Source organism: Pseudovirgaria hyperparasitica (assembly GCF_010093815.1).
Source record: "Pseudovirgaria hyperparasitica strain CBS 121739 unplaced genomic scaffold EJ05scaffold_1, whole genome shotgun sequence".
Taxonomy (NCBI): domain Eukaryota; kingdom Fungi; phylum Ascomycota; class Dothideomycetes; order Acrospermales; family Acrospermaceae; genus Pseudovirgaria; species Pseudovirgaria hyperparasitica.
Genome location: NW_022985549.1, coordinates 1,783,750 through 1,799,555, shown reverse-complemented (window position 1 = coordinate 1,799,555; position 15,806 = coordinate 1,783,750). Strand labels below are relative to the sequence as shown.

The 15,806-nt window shown below is 51.1% G+C and overlaps 8 protein-coding genes across 8 annotated transcripts; 5 read left to right on the top strand and 3 right to left on the bottom strand.

The window, feature by feature from the left end:
- Positions 1-73: 73 nt before the first annotated feature.
- EJ05DRAFT_481876 (uncharacterized protein) lies at positions 74-3,286 on the top strand (the record flags this gene model as incomplete). The annotated part of the gene is made up of 4 exons (XM_033745119.1): positions 74-1,529; positions 2,220-2,474; positions 2,518-2,817; positions 2,895-3,286. 4 exons carry the CDS (start codon positions 74-76, stop codon positions 3,284-3,286), a joined length of 2,403 nt encoding a protein of 800 aa, XP_033605476.1.
- Positions 3,287-4,625: 1,339 nt separating this feature from the next.
- EJ05DRAFT_23657 (uncharacterized protein) lies at positions 4,626-6,271 on the top strand. Its single transcript, XM_033740014.1, has 4 exons — positions 4,626-4,896; positions 4,947-5,455; positions 5,502-6,095; positions 6,150-6,271. The coding sequence occupies exons 1-3, from the start codon at positions 4,779-4,781 to the stop codon at positions 5,868-5,870; spliced, it is 996 nt and encodes a 331-aa protein (XP_033605475.1). The 5' UTR covers positions 4,626-4,778; the 3' UTR covers positions 5,871-6,095; positions 6,150-6,271.
- Positions 5,727-6,841, top strand: EJ05DRAFT_23637 (uncharacterized protein). The gene is made up of 2 exons (XM_033740010.1): positions 5,727-6,095; positions 6,150-6,841. The coding sequence occupies exons 1-2, from the start codon at positions 5,973-5,975 to the stop codon at positions 6,573-6,575; spliced, it is 549 nt and encodes a 182-aa protein (XP_033605474.1). The 5' UTR covers positions 5,727-5,972; the 3' UTR covers positions 6,576-6,841.
- An 89-nt stretch (positions 6,842-6,930) lies between these two features.
- Positions 6,931-8,359, bottom strand: EJ05DRAFT_471971 (uncharacterized protein). Its single transcript, XM_033743084.1, has 3 exons — positions 8,041-8,359; positions 7,403-7,940; positions 6,931-7,351 (listed from the first exon to the last, which is right to left on the bottom strand). The coding sequence occupies exons 1-3, from the start codon at positions 8,190-8,192 to the stop codon at positions 7,157-7,159; spliced, it is 885 nt and encodes a 294-aa protein (XP_033605473.1). The 5' UTR covers positions 8,193-8,359; the 3' UTR covers positions 6,931-7,156.
- A 122-nt stretch (positions 8,360-8,481) lies between these two features.
- Positions 8,482-10,458, top strand: EJ05DRAFT_471970 (uncharacterized protein). Its single transcript, XM_033743083.1, has 3 exons — positions 8,482-9,527; positions 9,575-9,683; positions 9,747-10,458. The coding sequence occupies exons 1-3, from the start codon at positions 8,571-8,573 to the stop codon at positions 10,154-10,156; spliced, it is 1,476 nt and encodes a 491-aa protein (XP_033605472.1). The 5' UTR covers positions 8,482-8,570; the 3' UTR covers positions 10,157-10,458.
- A 117-nt stretch (positions 10,459-10,575) lies between these two features.
- On the bottom strand, positions 10,576-12,043 carry EJ05DRAFT_471969 (uncharacterized protein). The gene is made up of 4 exons (XM_033743082.1): positions 11,773-12,043; positions 11,381-11,708; positions 10,990-11,330; positions 10,576-10,942 (listed from the first exon to the last, which is right to left on the bottom strand). The coding sequence occupies exons 1-4, from the start codon at positions 11,812-11,814 to the stop codon at positions 10,742-10,744; spliced, it is 912 nt and encodes a 303-aa protein (XP_033605471.1). The 5' UTR covers positions 11,815-12,043; the 3' UTR covers positions 10,576-10,741.
- Positions 12,044-12,371: 328 nt separating this feature from the next.
- On the top strand, positions 12,372-14,619 carry EJ05DRAFT_495861 (N-acetylglutamate synthase; the record flags this gene model as incomplete). Its single annotated transcript, XM_033746299.1, has 2 exons — positions 12,372-12,425; positions 12,481-14,619. The coding sequence occupies 2 exons, from the start codon at positions 12,372-12,374 to the stop codon at positions 14,617-14,619; spliced, it is 2,193 nt and encodes a 730-aa protein (XP_033605470.1).
- An 88-nt stretch (positions 14,620-14,707) lies between these two features.
- On the bottom strand, positions 14,708-15,804 carry EJ05DRAFT_495860 (uncharacterized protein; the record flags this gene model as incomplete). Its single annotated transcript, XM_033746298.1, has 3 exons — positions 14,708-14,839; positions 14,887-15,101; positions 15,159-15,804. The coding sequence occupies 3 exons, from the start codon at positions 15,802-15,804 to the stop codon at positions 14,708-14,710; spliced, it is 993 nt and encodes a 330-aa protein (XP_033605469.1).
- Between the last annotated feature and the right edge of the window lie 2 nt (positions 15,805-15,806).

The following is a 15,806-nucleotide window of genomic DNA, read 5'->3' as shown; positions in this document are numbered from 1 at the left end:
TGCTTGTCCATGAATGGATTGGATCCATGTGTAGTCAGAGAACCGACTGAAACCAGTAGCAAAGCCCAGAATAATGAGCGATACCGTTCTCATCGACCGGAGCACGTACACGCCCGCACAAACAATCGAAACTATCTGGGAGCACCTGAATCTGCCCCTCGATGCGCTGACGTCGCTGTCGTTGACCGGCTCTGGTCTCGGCTTGCCGTCTTCGTTCAAGATAGGGCATCTCGCACAGAGCACAATCGCACTCTCAGCACTGGCCGCATCACTCGTTCGGGCTACGCGAGACAAGACGGCTGTTGCAAATGTAACTGTCAATCTGCGGCACGCATGCGCCGAGTACAAGTCCGTTCGACTGTACACGATTGATGACAAGCCCCCTGAGTCAGGCTGGGGTCCGCTTGGGGGTCTTCATCCGAGTAGGAATGGATACGTGCGCATACATGACTCGTTTCCGAATCACCGCCAGGCTGCACTTGATATCTTGGGATTGGCGGCTACAGCCTCTCGCAACGATGTCAGTAATGCTACAAAGGATTGGGACGCGGTAGATCTCGAGACCGCCGCTCACCACGGAAAAGCGGTAATTGCAGCTTTGAGGACATACGCACAATGGGACGTACTTCCGCAGGCCAAAGCAGTCAGCGACTTTCCCGTTTTCCTGCGTCGGATAAGTGATACAGAGGCGGAGCTCTGTCCTGGACTCGTTCGTGATGATCTGAGCTGTCTCCGAGGCCTCCGTGTCCTTGATCTATCACGCGTTATCGCAGCTCCATTAGCAGGCAGAGTTCTTGCGGCCCACGGTGCAGATGTATTATGGGTGACATCACCGAACCTCCCTGACCAACCTGCTCTAGATCGAGACCTCGCACGAGGGAAGCGTACTATACAACTTGATATCAAAAACAGCGAAGACGATCGGTCTACGCTCCGTGACCTTGTGTCGTCGTGCGATGTATTCCTTCAGGGGTATCGCCCACAAAGCCTATCTTCCTACGGTTTCTCGCCTGCTGAGCTGCTGGCGATGAACCCAAGAATCGTAATTGCCAACATGTCTGCCTATGGAACAGATGGGCCGTGGGCTGATAAACGAGGCTTCGATTCTCTAGTCCAGACTTGCTCTGGTATGAATGTGTCAGAAGCTCAGCATGCTGGACATGGCGAGCCGGCTCGTTTGACTTCGAGCCAGCCGCTCGATTATGGTGGAGGCTACCTACTTGCTACTGGCATCATGGCAGCGCTCTATCATCAGTCACATACTGGTGGTGCGTACCAGGTGGACGTCTCTCTTGCGGGTGTCATGAAGTACCTCCGGTCGTTAGGGCAGTTGCCCGGTGATTCTGGGTTTCAATGCGAAGATATACTAAACACGAAACAAGTCATGGACTTGTTAGAAACACGCAATAGCCTCTTTGGAGAGTTGCGAGCTCTCAAGCATCCTGCTGATATCCAGGGGGCTAGAATCGGCTTTGACATCATGCCCAAGCCCCTTGGCAGCGACAGCCCGGTGTGGCTACAACGTAGAAGTACGACTGTCGAGTGTAGTGATTAATTCAGATAGTTCCCAAGAGGACTGTTTCATCACAATGGAATGATTTGAACACAAGTTATCGAAGGGCAGGCATGGTGTTGGTAAATATCTCGCTCAGTGAGCGACTTCTAGAAATGCTGATGGATATATGCGTTGAGTAGCTAGTAGCTAGTGTAAGCAACGGGACATGGAAGCTTTTTCTTTACGAGTCTATCTTCGCCTGGTAACTCTTGCCTCAAGAATCATCTAGCCACGTGCTTTTCTCTTGAAACATGCAGGCGTGCTCTTCTCAGGTACAGTCCTCAAATGTAGTTCAGATTACCCATGAAGGCACTTTGGGCGATATCAACAACGAGAAGGGGCGACCAAAGCAAAAATTAGATCAGCAGAGTTTTCTAGCATTGATGGTGCCTTTCTACCACCACATGGACTAGTAGCCTACATTCTCAGCTCTTTCACGGTGTATCTCATTGTTGGCATGCTTCCAACAACATTCCATACATAATTTTTTTCTATGTTTCAGAGGGTCCCATCGACCTTAGGCCGAATGCAAAGTTGTTGACCTCATGTCATATGCTGTGCAAGAGTATCTCAGCGGGAGAAGTGACTTCAACCGTCCCTGGGATGCGAGTCAGTGTACCCTGAATTTTGGTCGATAAGCGAAGAATTTGCTGACAATATAAAGGCTACGAAGAAGTTACAATAGTCGCCGCAGTTGGATATCTCAAATTTGCCGATTGGACAGAGCCATTAACTCAAGATAGCCTCCATAGAAGGGTTTCGGGCCTCCTGAGAGTCGTTCCTGGGACCCCACCAGTAGGACCTCGACAATTGCGCTTTATGTTCCCTCATCCTTCAGACCGGCAACCGGCAGATGTTACGTCGGATGTTATCAAGGGCGCAATAAAAAGTCTCATTGACAGTGGAGCTGTCAAGCTCAGTATGTTTTTGAGACTGTATCCGGTCCGCTGCTAACGTTGTAGTTGTCCCTGCAGTCCCTGTATATACCATTCCACAGCGCGACCCTACTTCACACAGCTCCTTATCGAAAGCCACATCAGGCCAAGGGAAAGAGCCTGTGGAGAATGTCAAGAGCGATTTTGGAGATGAGGCTGAAGTCCGCACTATTGAAGGGAGTAGTACAAGTACGGCGGTACGTCCGAGCGCATGGCTTCGTTTTGAAACACAGCAAGGAAAACCCTACAACTTCAATGGTTCTACGACCGGCCGTAATCTACCTGCGGATACTCGTATCCCTAATGAACGTAAGAAGGCTACCAAGAGTAAGAGAGAGGGCCGATTGGTGATGAGATCGCGTGAGGAAACACAGCAAAGGAAATCCTTACTGACGGCAAGGCAGATGGATTGGCCAGCTCGAGTACATCTCTCCAAAACCATGCAGCAGCAGAGAAACGATCCACCAGGGAACGAGCCAACGAGCTATTGGGGATTTCACCAAGCCAGGCCGAACGTATACGCACGGCAGGTATGGATATGATACTCACCGTAACGGGCGACATCCTTCGATTCCGGTACACAGGCGCGGACTTTGACTTCGTCACAGTTCATGATGTTGCAATCGGATACAACATCTTAATGTTGAGAAACGAAACCGAACAGGACTTCAATACGTTGGATGATCGACTGCGATTGGTATATGATGCCCCGGGGTTTGAGATCTACATACGAGAAACTGAATCAAGGGGCTACAACATTCTGATTGGAAGGAGTGGTTGCGAAATGAGGCTGTGATGCCCTTCTTCTAAGTCGAACAAACATGAATGTTTGTGTTTGGTTACGACACCATTTCGGAAGACTTTGAAGTGAAACAAGGCCAGTGACTTGTGATACACTTACTGCTGATAACCAGTCAGAGTCGAGTGGTGCAAGGTATCTTGCAGCAATCGACATGGTATTCGAAGCCTTAGTGCATACTTGGATGCCATTCTCCCGTTATACGCCTTGAGGACAGATCAGGCAGAACCAACTTCCAACACATTTTTCGGTGCGATGTTTGCTATATTCGGCTTACTTGTGCCGGCATGGCAATGATATGGCTACGCCACCCTCATATCTCGCGCGCGTCAAGTCTGGCCATGACTTGGGATTGTTGTGCGCTGCATGCGTGTGTCCGGTTCTCCTATTTGTGGTATATGGTATGTTTGAATGCACACAGGAACCCATAAACGCGACTCTCGAATACAGGATACGCTAGGATGAAGGGAGAAGTTAATCAAGAATGGACGTGTCGAAGGTCGCGTGGTGTAAAAGTGTAAAAGTGTCAAGATTGATTAATAGCATTGATATGCAGTTGGTGGCCTTGTCTGTGCTACCATCCTTTGGGCCTAGCGTTCCTCCCAGCCCTGGACAATGCTAAAAAAAGAAACATTGATTGCCGCTGCACGACCAAGTGAATCGAATGGAATTCGCTCAGTCCTCGCCTCTTCGCCTGTTTCCGCCATGAACAGTTTCTTCAGAGTGTATCTGTTGATGCCATCATCCACTATAGTACTGAGCGTAGCGCTAAGCGCTTCCATGGTAGTAGATATCTGTAAGTACGCGCGCAACTGTGCCGCGTTTGTACAGTAGGGTCCTCTTCAGCGGCTACATCGATGTCGGTGTATTCATAGTGGGGCCGACAAGAGAAGGCCGTCATTCAAACATGGATCAGATACAGACCGCCTTATTGATTAACGCATGACTGCTTACGGTGTGCATGGCCTTTTTCACGAAGTGATGAATGACCTTTGCCTGTTTCGACTATCACAACATGCAGGTAGACGACTCGACTTTATCTTGTCGATCTTCCATATCAAAAACCTCTATGAATCAGGCCATAGAGCTATTCTTCAAACGCATTGAGCAAAACAAACGTCCCCACAGAGTGAGTGCCCTGCAGCTTTCCCGACCCGGACAAGGCTGTGCAGTACGTGCATAACATCTGTCTCACATTATGCTCCTTGGCGCTAAAAGCTGTACGTCTAGGGGCGACCCACGCATGCCTCAAAGCCAACACATTCCACTCGTCGTTTACATGGTCCTCGTCAGGCGCGCGCGCCCGCCTTGTACCAGGTATGTATACCTTCCGTGCATCTGTGCCGCATACGAGGCGGAGCTGCGCTAAAGAGGTCCGTTCGTTTCGCTCCATGTAAGCCGCATGCCTGCCTTCTTTATGGGAAGTCGAGACAATTATTTTTCTGTCTTGCTTTTCGGGGTTGTTTAGTTGTGTCGTTGTGCTTTGAAGATGCCGGTTTTGAATGATGTTGCGAGTTCATTGAATGGAGCCAGAGATGAGTCGGATCAGAACCAGAACCAGCCGGAAACAAGTAACAGTGATCCTTGCGCCCAAGTAGAGGTCAAAGGTAAGAACGTTCAACATTCTACTTGCTGCGTGCTAAAGAGACATCAATAGCTGCATTGATTGGAGACAATATCATTTTTGCTACTTTGCCCGTCGAGGGATCCGGGGAAGCAGCAGGAGAGCCCGGCTTACATTCAGTATCGGCCAGCCTGCCCGAGCTGAGTATTGAATCGACAGAGAATATCCCGAACAGCAACTTCGACGCGAAACTGGATGGCTTCTGGTACGATCGCACTTCAGTCTACGCTTTTGGGCAATCTGGCAACGTGATCGAGTATGACACCTCCAAAGACAATGGCTGGCAGACAGTGCAGCTTGATCAAGTTGACATCCCAACGGGCTCAATGACCAGTGACCCTTCGTATGGGCGTTCCATTGCTGCGAAACTGGATGCCGGCAGTACGACGATTACTGTATTCGACACATCTGCGAACGAGCCGAAGATACGAACTTTAAATCCACCGCCGTCTGGTCCGAATCAACTTGCTAGAGAAGATGAAGCGGTATTCTTTTTGCCGATTGGCAAATCAGGGGCTCTCGTCGTACTAGGAGGTCAACATGTAAGGCGATCATGTCTTTCATGAAGTTGAATACTGATTGACGCAGTGGGAACCTGGTAGCACTGGCCCAGTCGATCTCCCGCTCACTGACATCGACTTTCTCGATATTGAAGCTGGGAAATGGACTAAAGTGGTTTTGACGACGCCTGATGCGTCCAAGGTGCCCGGAGCTAGGTCAAAGTTCTGCGGATGGGTGGTGCCATCGCAAGACGGCAAATCATTCTCCATTGTCATTCACGGCGGTAGAACGGCGGATGCCACTGGGCAGCCAATCATATACGGTGACGTGTGTAAGTCATTCTACTTCAGAAAACAAGTGAGCGTTCCTGAACCAGATAGGGAGTCTGAGCGTTCCGGCGTTCACTTGGACCAAGATACGCCACAGCAATGCTCTCGACGACAATGCGCTTGGTGAATTTGAGAAGCGCCACCAGAGATACAACCATGTCTGCCTGAAACATGGCGACAGCTTTGGTATTGCTCTAGGAGGCTCAAGCACTCCCGAGACCACGGGGTCATGCAAAAGACAAACCTCCGGGGCTCCAGGCGATACCTCAGTAATAGACTTCTCTACATTCCAGCTCGTCGACGAGTGGGACCTCACACAAAACAATCCTCCCTTCTCCGATCCAGGAGCCAGGTACGTCCACCCTATCTGCCATTCCTAACCCAAGCATCAACTCACACCCAACAGCACCCCGAACCCATCCATCCCCGCCGAAATCACCGCCCTCTTCCAAACCACTTTGGCCCCCGCTCCAACCCTCACAGCCTCGCCCACCAACTCACCAATCCCAACCACTACCACCACCGCAACCGCCCACGCCGATTCATCGCCCTCGCGCCTCTCCACAGGCGCCATCGCAGGCATCGTCCTCGGGGTCCTCGTAGCCCTCATCCTCGCTCTCACAGCCGCCCTCTTCTTCCTTCGCCGCCACCGCCGCCACCACCGCCAACGCCTCACAGTCCCCCCGAAACCCGCCTCTACCTCTGCCTCCGACACCGACGAAGCTGGAACCTACGTCTCCGGACACCCATACGATCCAGGACACGAATACCGCCGCAGTCTCTCACCACAGCACGAGAGCACGGCTGCGAGTACCCAGCATATATATGCTGAAGACGCCACGTATGGTGGCGGCGGGCAGACGGCGATCGGGCAGATGGCGGCTACGCATCTTCCTGCGTATGAAGTCGGAGCTAGCCGTACGTTTACACGGGATGAGCTGGATAGTCCGACGAGTGCGTATAGCTCGTCGCTGCTGGAGGATCATGATGGGCGGAATAGAGAGGGGTCTCTGGCGAGGCGGATGAGTGATGTGAGTAGTTTGGCGGAGACGGTGGTGGAGGACGAGAGAGAGGTTGGGGCGAGGAGAGGGCGGCAGGGGGAGGGTGGAGGAGGGAAGGGAAGGAGTCGAGGGGATGTGAGTCCTGTTGTTAGTCCGATAGCTGGGATGGAACAGGGGTTTAACATGGATGGCCTAGTGAGGAATTCGTGATGATTGAATTTACGATGTACAGTAACTTGTGTTGTTGGATGGTATATGAGGTATCTCCAGAATTGAGAGTTTGTGTTATTATATACAGGGAGGTGGTGCTATGTGTATGCCTAGGTGTATCTTGTGGTATGAATGGCGAGCGGGTGTATGTAGTGGCGCGGAGTGGGATATATACCGTCAAAAATGTCGTCTATGCCAACATCTATAACTCTTTCTCTTTTGCGGCCCCTGCTTCGGACTCTTTCTGTCCTTTATGTTGTCGTCCCGTCACTGGCTGGCCCATCACCGCCTCTGGCCCTCCAATAGTCTCGAACGCCTTGTGGAATGTCCATTCGACGGCCTTCTCCACTGGCTCGTCGAACATGTACGGAAGAAAAGGCACGGCAATTAGACCCAGCTATATCAGAGTTAGCATGTGTTGCTCGGCATAACCCATCCTACCACTTACCCCGATCGGGCCCCACGTCCTGATCATCTTATTCTTCGCATCTTTCAAGGCACGTCCTGAGTATCTCACAATACTATGTATCGTAAACGCCGGCAGGCCCATACTGGCAATACTCTGAAACGCAGCTCTCTGCGCCATTACCGCACGGTAGTCCTCAATCGCTGGCACGCGCCCTCCCTCCAAACTGCCCTGTGCTACACGATCGCCCTCTGTAATTCCAGGCCCAAGTTTCTTCACCAGTGCCTGGCCCGGGTTGAGCTTATCGCTGCCGGTGACGTTCTTCTCGAGGTACTTCTCAGGGTGTAGTGTGCGCTGGTTGCGTAGGTACGCCTTGTAGCCCTCGTTGGACACGTCGCCGAGGATGTAGGCCCATGATATGCCGTAGGCGCCCCTGACTAGGTATGGATGTGCGACAGGTCGGAAGGACTCGCCTATGTCGGACGTGTATGCGACGTAGCGGTGGGCGGAGAGGAGGATGGTGCGGATGCGCGTTGCGTAGGCGGCGTATCGGACGTTGCTATCTGTAGATTCAGGGGCGCTGAATAGTGAATAAGTATGTTTAACTTCGCATGTAGGGAGGGGCCTGGCGACTTGGACGATGGAGTAGACTGCGTTGTATGACGTAGCTGGGCACTTACTGTCCCTCGTATAGAGCCTCCCAGAGCTTCTCGTCGTCATCTAGAGTATCTTGTAGTGCTTTTGGTAACTTCTTCGCAGGCAGCGGTTTGGAGAAGTCGGGTCTGGGTTCAGTACGTTCATGGGGTATGTCAGTCTCGTTGTCCTTCGCCATCTTCGAAGTCTGTCTCTATCTCGTGTTCTGGCGCAGGTACAGGGGAGACTGATCCTTGAGTTGTTGGAAGAGGATAAAGTTTGAAGACAGACGACTGTACACTGTACACTGTACACTAAGAATAATGCTGCGAGAACGAAGGACTCGGATTTCAAACAGAAAACGACCGACAATAAGATCGAGGATCCAGACGGATTACGTCAAATCATGAACTGTGGCTGGTGCGGCCGAGCGCCACACTAGTCCATAAATAGTTCCTACCTGCCGTATTCGATGTCCTGCAAATTTGATATCAGAAGGCCTGTCGCCCTTCGCATATCTCACATGTCGTTGTAATTATCGTGTGGAAATTAACGTAGAGGGCATTGCCAGTCGAACATGGACATCGCGCTGCGTGCCACTCAATGGGATTACAAGAAACTCATCAGCGTAGCCGCAAGCCTGAGCTTTGAGGATTATGTTTCTGCTTTCATTACTTTCGCGCTCGTTCTCACCATCCCAACTTCGGCCATACTGTTTCTGAACTGGCTGGATTCTTCTGTTCCTGTCGGCCTATATCCACCTGCGGGATGTCGCAAGCTGGGGCTGTACTGGAAGTCAAATCTGGACGATCAGTTTAAAGCGGCGCGGAAGCAGGCTTCTTTGACCGTGAAAGCGCTTCTTATCTATCCGGTCAAAAGCTGTGCACCGGTCGAACTGGCCAAAGCTGAAGTCGTTCGGACCGGGCTGAGATATGATCGTCAATTCACCTTTGCACAGCTTGTTAGTTCCCAGCCCCAGAAGAATGCGGATGGCAAGGATGAGGTTGAGCACAAATGGAAGTTCATCACCCAAAGAGAGTTTCCTCTACTGGCGAAAGTGAGGACAGAGATCTGGATCCCAGAGCCGGATATTGACGGCTACCATCCTAACCTACCATATGTCCGGAGCAAGGGAGCCGTGGTAGTTTCGTTTCCATTCTCGCCAGATTGGAGTCTTTTGAGCTTCCAAGGACTCAAGAATCTGGCTTCGATTCTGTCGGCCAAGCTGTTAGCTTTCGATCTGAAGGCCGAGCCAGAGTCGTCTTTTACACTGCCGTACGACCCTACTCCGGATCGGATTCAGGAGAAGAATTACACGGCCGAGAAAATGCAGATTTGGAAGGAATACCACTCCTTCCTGAATGTTGGCCCTGAGATACCAGAGACGAGCCTGGCGCAACTCAAATACTTTCTCGGTGTTCGCAACCCCTTTACACTTTTTCGTATAGACACCCGCAACTACAGAGAAGTCTTTCGGAATGCCCCAGTAAAAGCGGACGTTGACCACCAGCCCATTGTTGCGATGCAGGACGCGGTTAGTCAAGTCCATATTGCACCGTGACCAGATATTAATGCAAATAGTACCCCTTACACATCATCGGCCTATCCAGCGTCCGTGAAGTCGAAGCAAAGCTCCCAGAAAAAGAAGCCAGACAACTGGACTCTCGGCGATTCCGCGCCAACATCATTGGTATGAATTATCAGACACACTCCCTCAAAACACCCAAAATCAACCTACTAACAACAATCTCAGTATCCGGCACCACACCATTCGCCGAGGACAAATGGGCACGCATCCGCATCGGCTCAGGAAAAACAATCTCCGACATTGGCAAAGAGCTCGATCCAATCCCCCGTTTCAACGAATACCATCTCTCCTGCCGCACGGCCCGTTGTAAACTTCCCAACATCGATCCTGCAACTGGCGATCGCTCGCCGAACGAGCCGTATGTTTCTATGACTAAATATAGGCGTATTGATGAGGGCGCTCAGCCGTATCCGTGTCTGGGCATGCAGTCTGTCCCGATGTGGGATGCGGGCTTGGGTGTGGGTGAGGAGGGAGAGGAAGAGGAAGAGGAGCAGGGGCTGAGCGGGTGGGTTAGTGCTGGTGATTTGGTGGAGGTCTTGGAGGAGACGGAGGGGCATTTCTATATCAAGCAATAGTGTCAACGTTGTTCATCTTGAAGGCGTTGGCCTGTAGACCATTCTGTCTATGACTTACTCTAAGAATGTATATATCGCTTTTGAGCCCCGTCATCGTTCTCGAAACCTACCAATCTACATGTGCAGAGAATTCTGAGTGGATCTGTAGATTTGCGAGGGAAGAACCGTGTGGTACTGTTCTTTGTATGACTAGGTATATCTGTTGTGGTGGTGAGTATAGCTTGTAGTCTCTAATAAGTTTTCAGGCTTCGAGTCAGAGAGTTATGACTGATTTCTTTGAGAGAATAGAATGATAGATCGACATTTCTCCTCTGACTTCCTCTCGTCGTAGGACAAATCGATTCTTTTGTAGCTAAATGACATGCTGCCTATATAAGTTATTCGGGTTTTAGAAACATATGTATATTATTTTTGGAATCTGATATATTTTCAGATGAGAAGACTGCGCAATACGACGACTAATAAAATTGGAACAGTTAATGATACATAGATCAGGATATAATAGTCCAATTGATGTCACACAGAACAAAGTTTCTCACTCATATCAGTGGTGAATTGATTATACAGGATTCCATCGTTGTACGACTAGACCTCAAAATTGAGACCGGACTCTTTTCGGACAGCGCCATATATACCGGCGATGTCACCCTTCTCTCCTTGATGCTCTTTGACGTCGACTAGATGCTGCTCAATAGCTTCAAGATTTCGCATCTTTGCCCCTGACTCCTTTGCTAGGTTCAGAGCATGACCGACGTCTTTCCTTGCCAGATCGACAGCAAACAATGGCTACAGTCAAGTTAGTATCTACCAGATGGACCACATATATATCTCACCTCTTCGCGCTTGTAATAATCGCCCTGCTGCATGCGATTACTGTAAGCGACATAAGGACCGGGGAACATGGTCTCAATGAACTTGTGCAGGTTCGCAGAGCCCAGTCCCGATTTCTCCGCTACGGTGTGTCCTTCAGCAAGCGTTTCGACCATGTTCACTATGAATGTATTGCCGATGACTTTCAGCAGAGTGGCATGTCCATATCTCTGATCTGGGAATTCAATGTTTGCACGCGCAATTACGTTTTCGGTATATGGCTTCATCCGTTCGATGGATGACTTTGGGCCTGCTAGTACGCAGACAAGTTGTCCGTTGTCTGCCATTGCGGGCGCGCCAAACACTTGGATTGATTCAATACGGCTTCTATGAGTTGTACAATTGGCAGCGTACCAGGGGAGGCCACAAATTCGGCTCCTGCCTCAGTAATCCTCTTGCCCAAGGCATCTGTGGTGTCTGGATGCACTGTAGAACAATCGACAAACAGCTTGCCCTTGACGTTCTGTTTCAGGGCAGTATCGATGGTGTCATTGATTGCCGCGTCATCTCCCACACAGGTGAAGATGACATCGGAAGACTGGACAGCCTCTTCAACCGTACTTGCAACCACAACCTTTTGATCTAACTTAGCTGCAAGGTCGTCGGCTCGTTTTTTGGTACGGTTGTAGATGATGATTGGCTTGTCCAAGTTTCCCTTTTCTACTAGGTTCTTGACCATGCCCTAGCACCTGCGTCAACAAATGTGTGCAGTACGTGGACGTGCTAGTGTAGTGTATGTTACTGACCCTTCCCATATTCCCCAAACCGATCCACGAAAGTTGTGTCATGTTGGATGTGGGTGATGGATAGTATTGCTGAGAGGATTGTCAAAGGATGTATACAGTATCCCTATGTTTACATTTACAGCCGTATATCCGATCTTCTATATGCATCCATTCATGCGAAGAGCACCGGCGGCTCAGGATGACGTTTGATACTAAGATATACACAGGCCGTTATCCGAATCGATTGCCGGATAAGCTTATCGATAGGATATCGCTCGGATCTCCGGCTAGCGTAGTCCCGCTAATCTAAACCACGCACCCGAATGACGAATCACGTGTGGAGACTTGGAAGATTTGGCACAAATGTCGGTTTGTTTGTCCACCGCCTCGAAGCGCATATGCATAAATGTGCATGTGCATGTGCATTCAGTTGTGCATATGCATATATGCATGTGCTTGTGTAATCATTCATAACAGACGCTTGAAACCCATGAATACTTATACCCTCCACGAGTCATGACTCTCCCCGCGCGGCGTCACAACTTCTTTTTCTTCTTCTCTCGTGGCCTGACAATGCTCAATTGAAGTCTTCACCCCCCAAAAAGAACCTACTATGAAGCATGAACATCCTCCCAGTTCCCCCATCGAGGGGCCTCGCTCGAGCGAGCTCGAAGGTGAGTCAGGCTCACCGCCTTGAACTCGAGATCGCAGTCCACTGACACAGCGCAGGATTATAACAGACTCACCTCTGCATGCCATAGGCGATCGAACCATACCAGTGCTCGCTTCAGCACGACCGCACAGTTCCTCGACCTTCCTCCCCGCGATCTCAAGGCCGAAAATGCAAAAACTCGCAAAGCTGAGCGCGAATTCCTATTGTCGTTGCTGAAGAACGCACCGACGAAGCGGGATGCGAAAGCATACCTCTCGCACTTTGACCTGCCGCAGAAAGATGGGCTTACACTCAAGCCTAATCCTGCGGAGCCAGGCAAGGTTGACAGTTGGTGGCTTCATAAGACGGGCGTCAATCTGGGGAATCTATATACACCTACAAGAGCGATCGGGGAGAGCCCAGTGTTCAGCTATGCACCTCTTCTAGAGCAAACCGTAGTCGCAACCACTGATGGTCCGGACACTATCCATGTTGCGCTGGTGAAGCTCAGACAACCACAAATCCTCGACGACGATATATTGGATGGGATCGGCCTGACGTTGAGCCAGTTGGTGCGACTAGGTTTGAATCTGGTCGTTGTTGTCGACTGTGATACTGAGAGAGGATCCGAGCACTGCGGTGCGATATCGAAAGAGTGGGAGCAGAAAGTCCACGAACACACAGATCGCGTCGTTGAGGCAATCGCAGCGCATAATGCGCATGGTGTACTGAAGATATCAGATGCGCTCGGATTCTCGGAATACGAACCCGAGGTTCCTACTGCAATTCGTGTTAGGGGTGGGGTTGAGGTCACTAATAATAAACTTCTGATACCCCTCTTGGATGCTGGAATTATCCCAGTACTGCCACCAGTGGCGTCGGAAGTGCATCTCCAGAACAATCGGCGCGTACAAGCAGATGATATCATGCTGGCGCTCACTAGAGAGCTGGCTGGGATCAAACAACCGACTGAATACGATCAGGCCAAAGCTGACGACAGCAACGTGAAGCGAAAGAATACGTCTATAGATCGCATTATCCTGTTGGATCCTCTTGGGGGCATCCCTTCGGAAGAGAGACCAGATAAAGCGCATGTCTTTATCAATATGGAAGAAGAGTATGAAGATATTAGGAGCGAATTGCAGCGCTCTTGTACAGGCGACACCAGTGTGACTACGACCACTAACTCAAATAAGGCGTCTATACTCGGAACCAGCAATCCCTTTTCACAATTTGTGGAGCAGGAGATTTCTCCACTGCATGTGTCGCAATCATCGGGCAGAGATGCAATTGAGACTGAAGTATTGTTGTCACCCCGACATATCAAGAACCTTGACTTGTTCCAGCGGTCTTTGAAATTACTACCTCCGGGATCGTCAGGTCTGATCATCACCCCGAGCGCGGCAGCGATCTCTGCGCATCTACCGAACATCGCCCCCACACCTGCAACGGGAGTCCGAACGCGCCGTTCTAAGAACCCCCTGATTCACAATCTACTCACAGACAAGCCGATGATCTCGTCTTCGTTACCGCTGTCTCGATTCCATGTCCACTCAACGGACCCTGGAACAGCTTCAGATGGACTTTCGAATCATCCGACCTTTGTCAAACGTGGGATTCCGGTGACTATGATCCCCGACCCTCGCCGTGATGCGTGGAGTGTACCTGGTCCCAAAGGTACGAATCTCTCCCTCAACGACGCGAGGATTGACTTTCCACGCCTTCTTTATCTCATTGAGGACTCCTTCGGCCGCACGCTTGACGTCCGACACTACCTTGCACGCATCCAGAACCGGATTGCCGGCATCATTATTGCTGGTGAGTACGCGGGAGGTGCCATCTGCACCTGGGAAACACCTCCCAACTATCCAAATGCTCCGCCTGTGCCATATCTCGATAAATTTGCTGTGCTTCGGAAAGCGCAAGGCACAGGTGGAGTAGCAGACATTGTCTTCAAAGCTCTGCTTCGGACTTGCTTTCCGAACGGCTGTGTCTGGCGGAGTCGTACCAACAACCCGGTCAATAAATGGTACAGGGAGCGCAGTGCTGGAAGCTGGAAGCTGCCGGGTGGCCAATGGACCATGTTCTGGACCATGGAAGGTATGGAGAGTATGCGAGCACAGGGTGATCCTGAGAGTGTTCAGAGGTGGCTGGAATGGGTCGATGTGTGTCAGAATGTCGCGCCAAGCTGGGCGGACCAGAAACCACCGGACTGAACGTATCACATCACTTGGGTTAGGTTGTATTCATATTTTCTACGGGGACAGGCCTCATACAGACGATGAAAATCCTTGCAGACGATTATCAAACACCGTCTCCAAACGCGTAGTCGTTAGACCAACGCATGTCCCACGGCCGTGAGGAGTCCACAAACCGTAGATCTGTACCGAGCCGTATGATGTTATCGGGATCACAATTGATGGTCGACGCATGAATCTAGACGTGTTAGATTCCAGTTCGTGAAACAGAGAAGCAGCACGCACAGTATACGGCGTATGAAGCACCACGTCGCCAGCCTCATACTCAGTCAACAACCAGCGCCTGTCATGCTTTCTACCAAACTCTGCAGGTCCATCAGCGAGCAGACCGCCGTGCATCATGTTCGCATTGAATGCAGAACGCGCTTCCTCATCCGTCATTCCTGCGGCCTTAGCCTTGGCCGTGAAGTCGTACTCTATCTCCCGCCCAAGTATATGCCCTGTAACAAATGGTATCAGTGAACGTCCGCCGCCACTATCAAGAACAAACCACCAACCTCGCTCAAGATAAATCAAACCACCCCCCTGCATCGAGATATCCCCCATAGGCACCCACGCCGTAACACTCGTATCCTCACCCTGCCTCAGGAATATCTGATCATAATGCACCCCAATAGCCCTATTCCCCGGCGTCCCATTCCGCAACAGCGTCCGCCTCAGCGTCCGCATATCGCCGCCCCAGCCCGTGAATTTCGCCACAAACCCGTGCAGATCAGCGTTCTTGCATAACACGTCCTTGTACCAGCCTTGCGTGTGCGCGGCAAGCGCTAGATCGACGAATCTGGCGGCATCTGCACCGCCTGGTCGGCCGTTTTCGTCGGTGGATCCGGCGCCTATACCGGGGAAGTGTGCGGCGTGGTTGGAGGTGTTGAAGATGCCTTCTACTGCGTTGGTGCCGGGCTTGAGGATGTTGCTGGGGGCGAGGTGGGTGAAGTATGCTGCGCGGGCTTGGAGGATGTCGGTGCGGTGGAGGAGGCCTTTGAGGAAGAGGTAGCCGTCTTCTTGATAGCGGCGGCGGAGTTCATCGAGAGGGAGGTCCGGGCGGCTTGGTCTGAGGATGCCGGTTTGGTGTGGTTGGAGGGGGCCGTCGTTGACGTGGTATGTGTTGTGTGAGGGGGGATTGTGAGAGACGGGATGGGGCATCG

What these genes read in the sequence shown, in the direction of transcription:
- EJ05DRAFT_23657 (XM_033740014.1), top strand. Translation starts at nt 4,779, where the DNA reads ATGCCGGTTTTGAATGATGTTGCGAGTTCATTGAATGGAGCCAGAGAT. An exon ending in CGCCCAAGTAGAGGTCAAAG is followed by an intron (nt 4,897 to 4,946) that starts GTAAGAACGTTC and finishes AGACATCAATAG; the next exon opens with CTGCATTGATTGGAGACAAT. An exon ending in TCGTACTAGGAGGTCAACAT is followed by an intron (nt 5,456 to 5,501) that starts GTAAGGCGATCA and finishes TGATTGACGCAG; the next exon opens with TGGGAACCTGGTAGCACTGG.
- EJ05DRAFT_23637 (XM_033740010.1), top strand. Translation starts at nt 5,973, where the DNA reads ATGCAAAAGACAAACCTCCGGGGCTCCAGGCGATACCTCAGTAATAGA. An exon ending in TTCTCCGATCCAGGAGCCAG is followed by an intron (nt 6,096 to 6,149) that starts GTACGTCCACCC and finishes CACACCCAACAG; the next exon opens with CACCCCGAACCCATCCATCC.
- EJ05DRAFT_471971 (XM_033743084.1), bottom strand. Translation starts at nt 8,192, where the DNA reads ATGGCGAAGGACAACGAGACTGACATACCCCATGAACGTACTGAACCC. An exon ending in GAGGCTCTATACGAGGGACA is followed by an intron (nt 7,941 to 8,040) that starts GTAAGTGCCCAG and finishes TTCACTATTCAG; the next exon opens with CGCCCCTGAATCTACAGATA. An exon ending in GGACGTGGGGCCCGATCGGG is followed by an intron (nt 7,352 to 7,402) that starts GTAAGTGGTAGG and finishes ACTCTGATATAG; the next exon opens with CTGGGTCTAATTGCCGTGCC.
- EJ05DRAFT_471970 (XM_033743083.1), top strand. Translation starts at nt 8,571, where the DNA reads ATGGACATCGCGCTGCGTGCCACTCAATGGGATTACAAGAAACTCATC. An exon ending in TTGTTGCGATGCAGGACGCG is followed by an intron (nt 9,528 to 9,574) that starts GTTAGTCAAGTC and finishes TAATGCAAATAG; the next exon opens with TACCCCTTACACATCATCGG. An exon ending in ATTCCGCGCCAACATCATTG is followed by an intron (nt 9,684 to 9,746) that starts GTATGAATTATC and finishes CAACAATCTCAG; the next exon opens with TATCCGGCACCACACCATTC.
- EJ05DRAFT_471969 (XM_033743082.1), bottom strand. Translation starts at nt 11,814, where the DNA reads ATGACACAACTTTCGTGGATCGGTTTGGGGAATATGGGAAGG. An exon ending in GTTTGGGGAATATGGGAAGG is followed by an intron (nt 11,709 to 11,772) that starts GTCAGTAACATA and finishes CGCAGGTGCTAG; the next exon opens with GGCATGGTCAAGAACCTAGT. An exon ending in ATTATTACAAGCGCGAAGAG is followed by an intron (nt 10,943 to 10,989) that starts GTGAGATATATA and finishes ACTTGACTGTAG; the next exon opens with CCATTGTTTGCTGTCGATCT.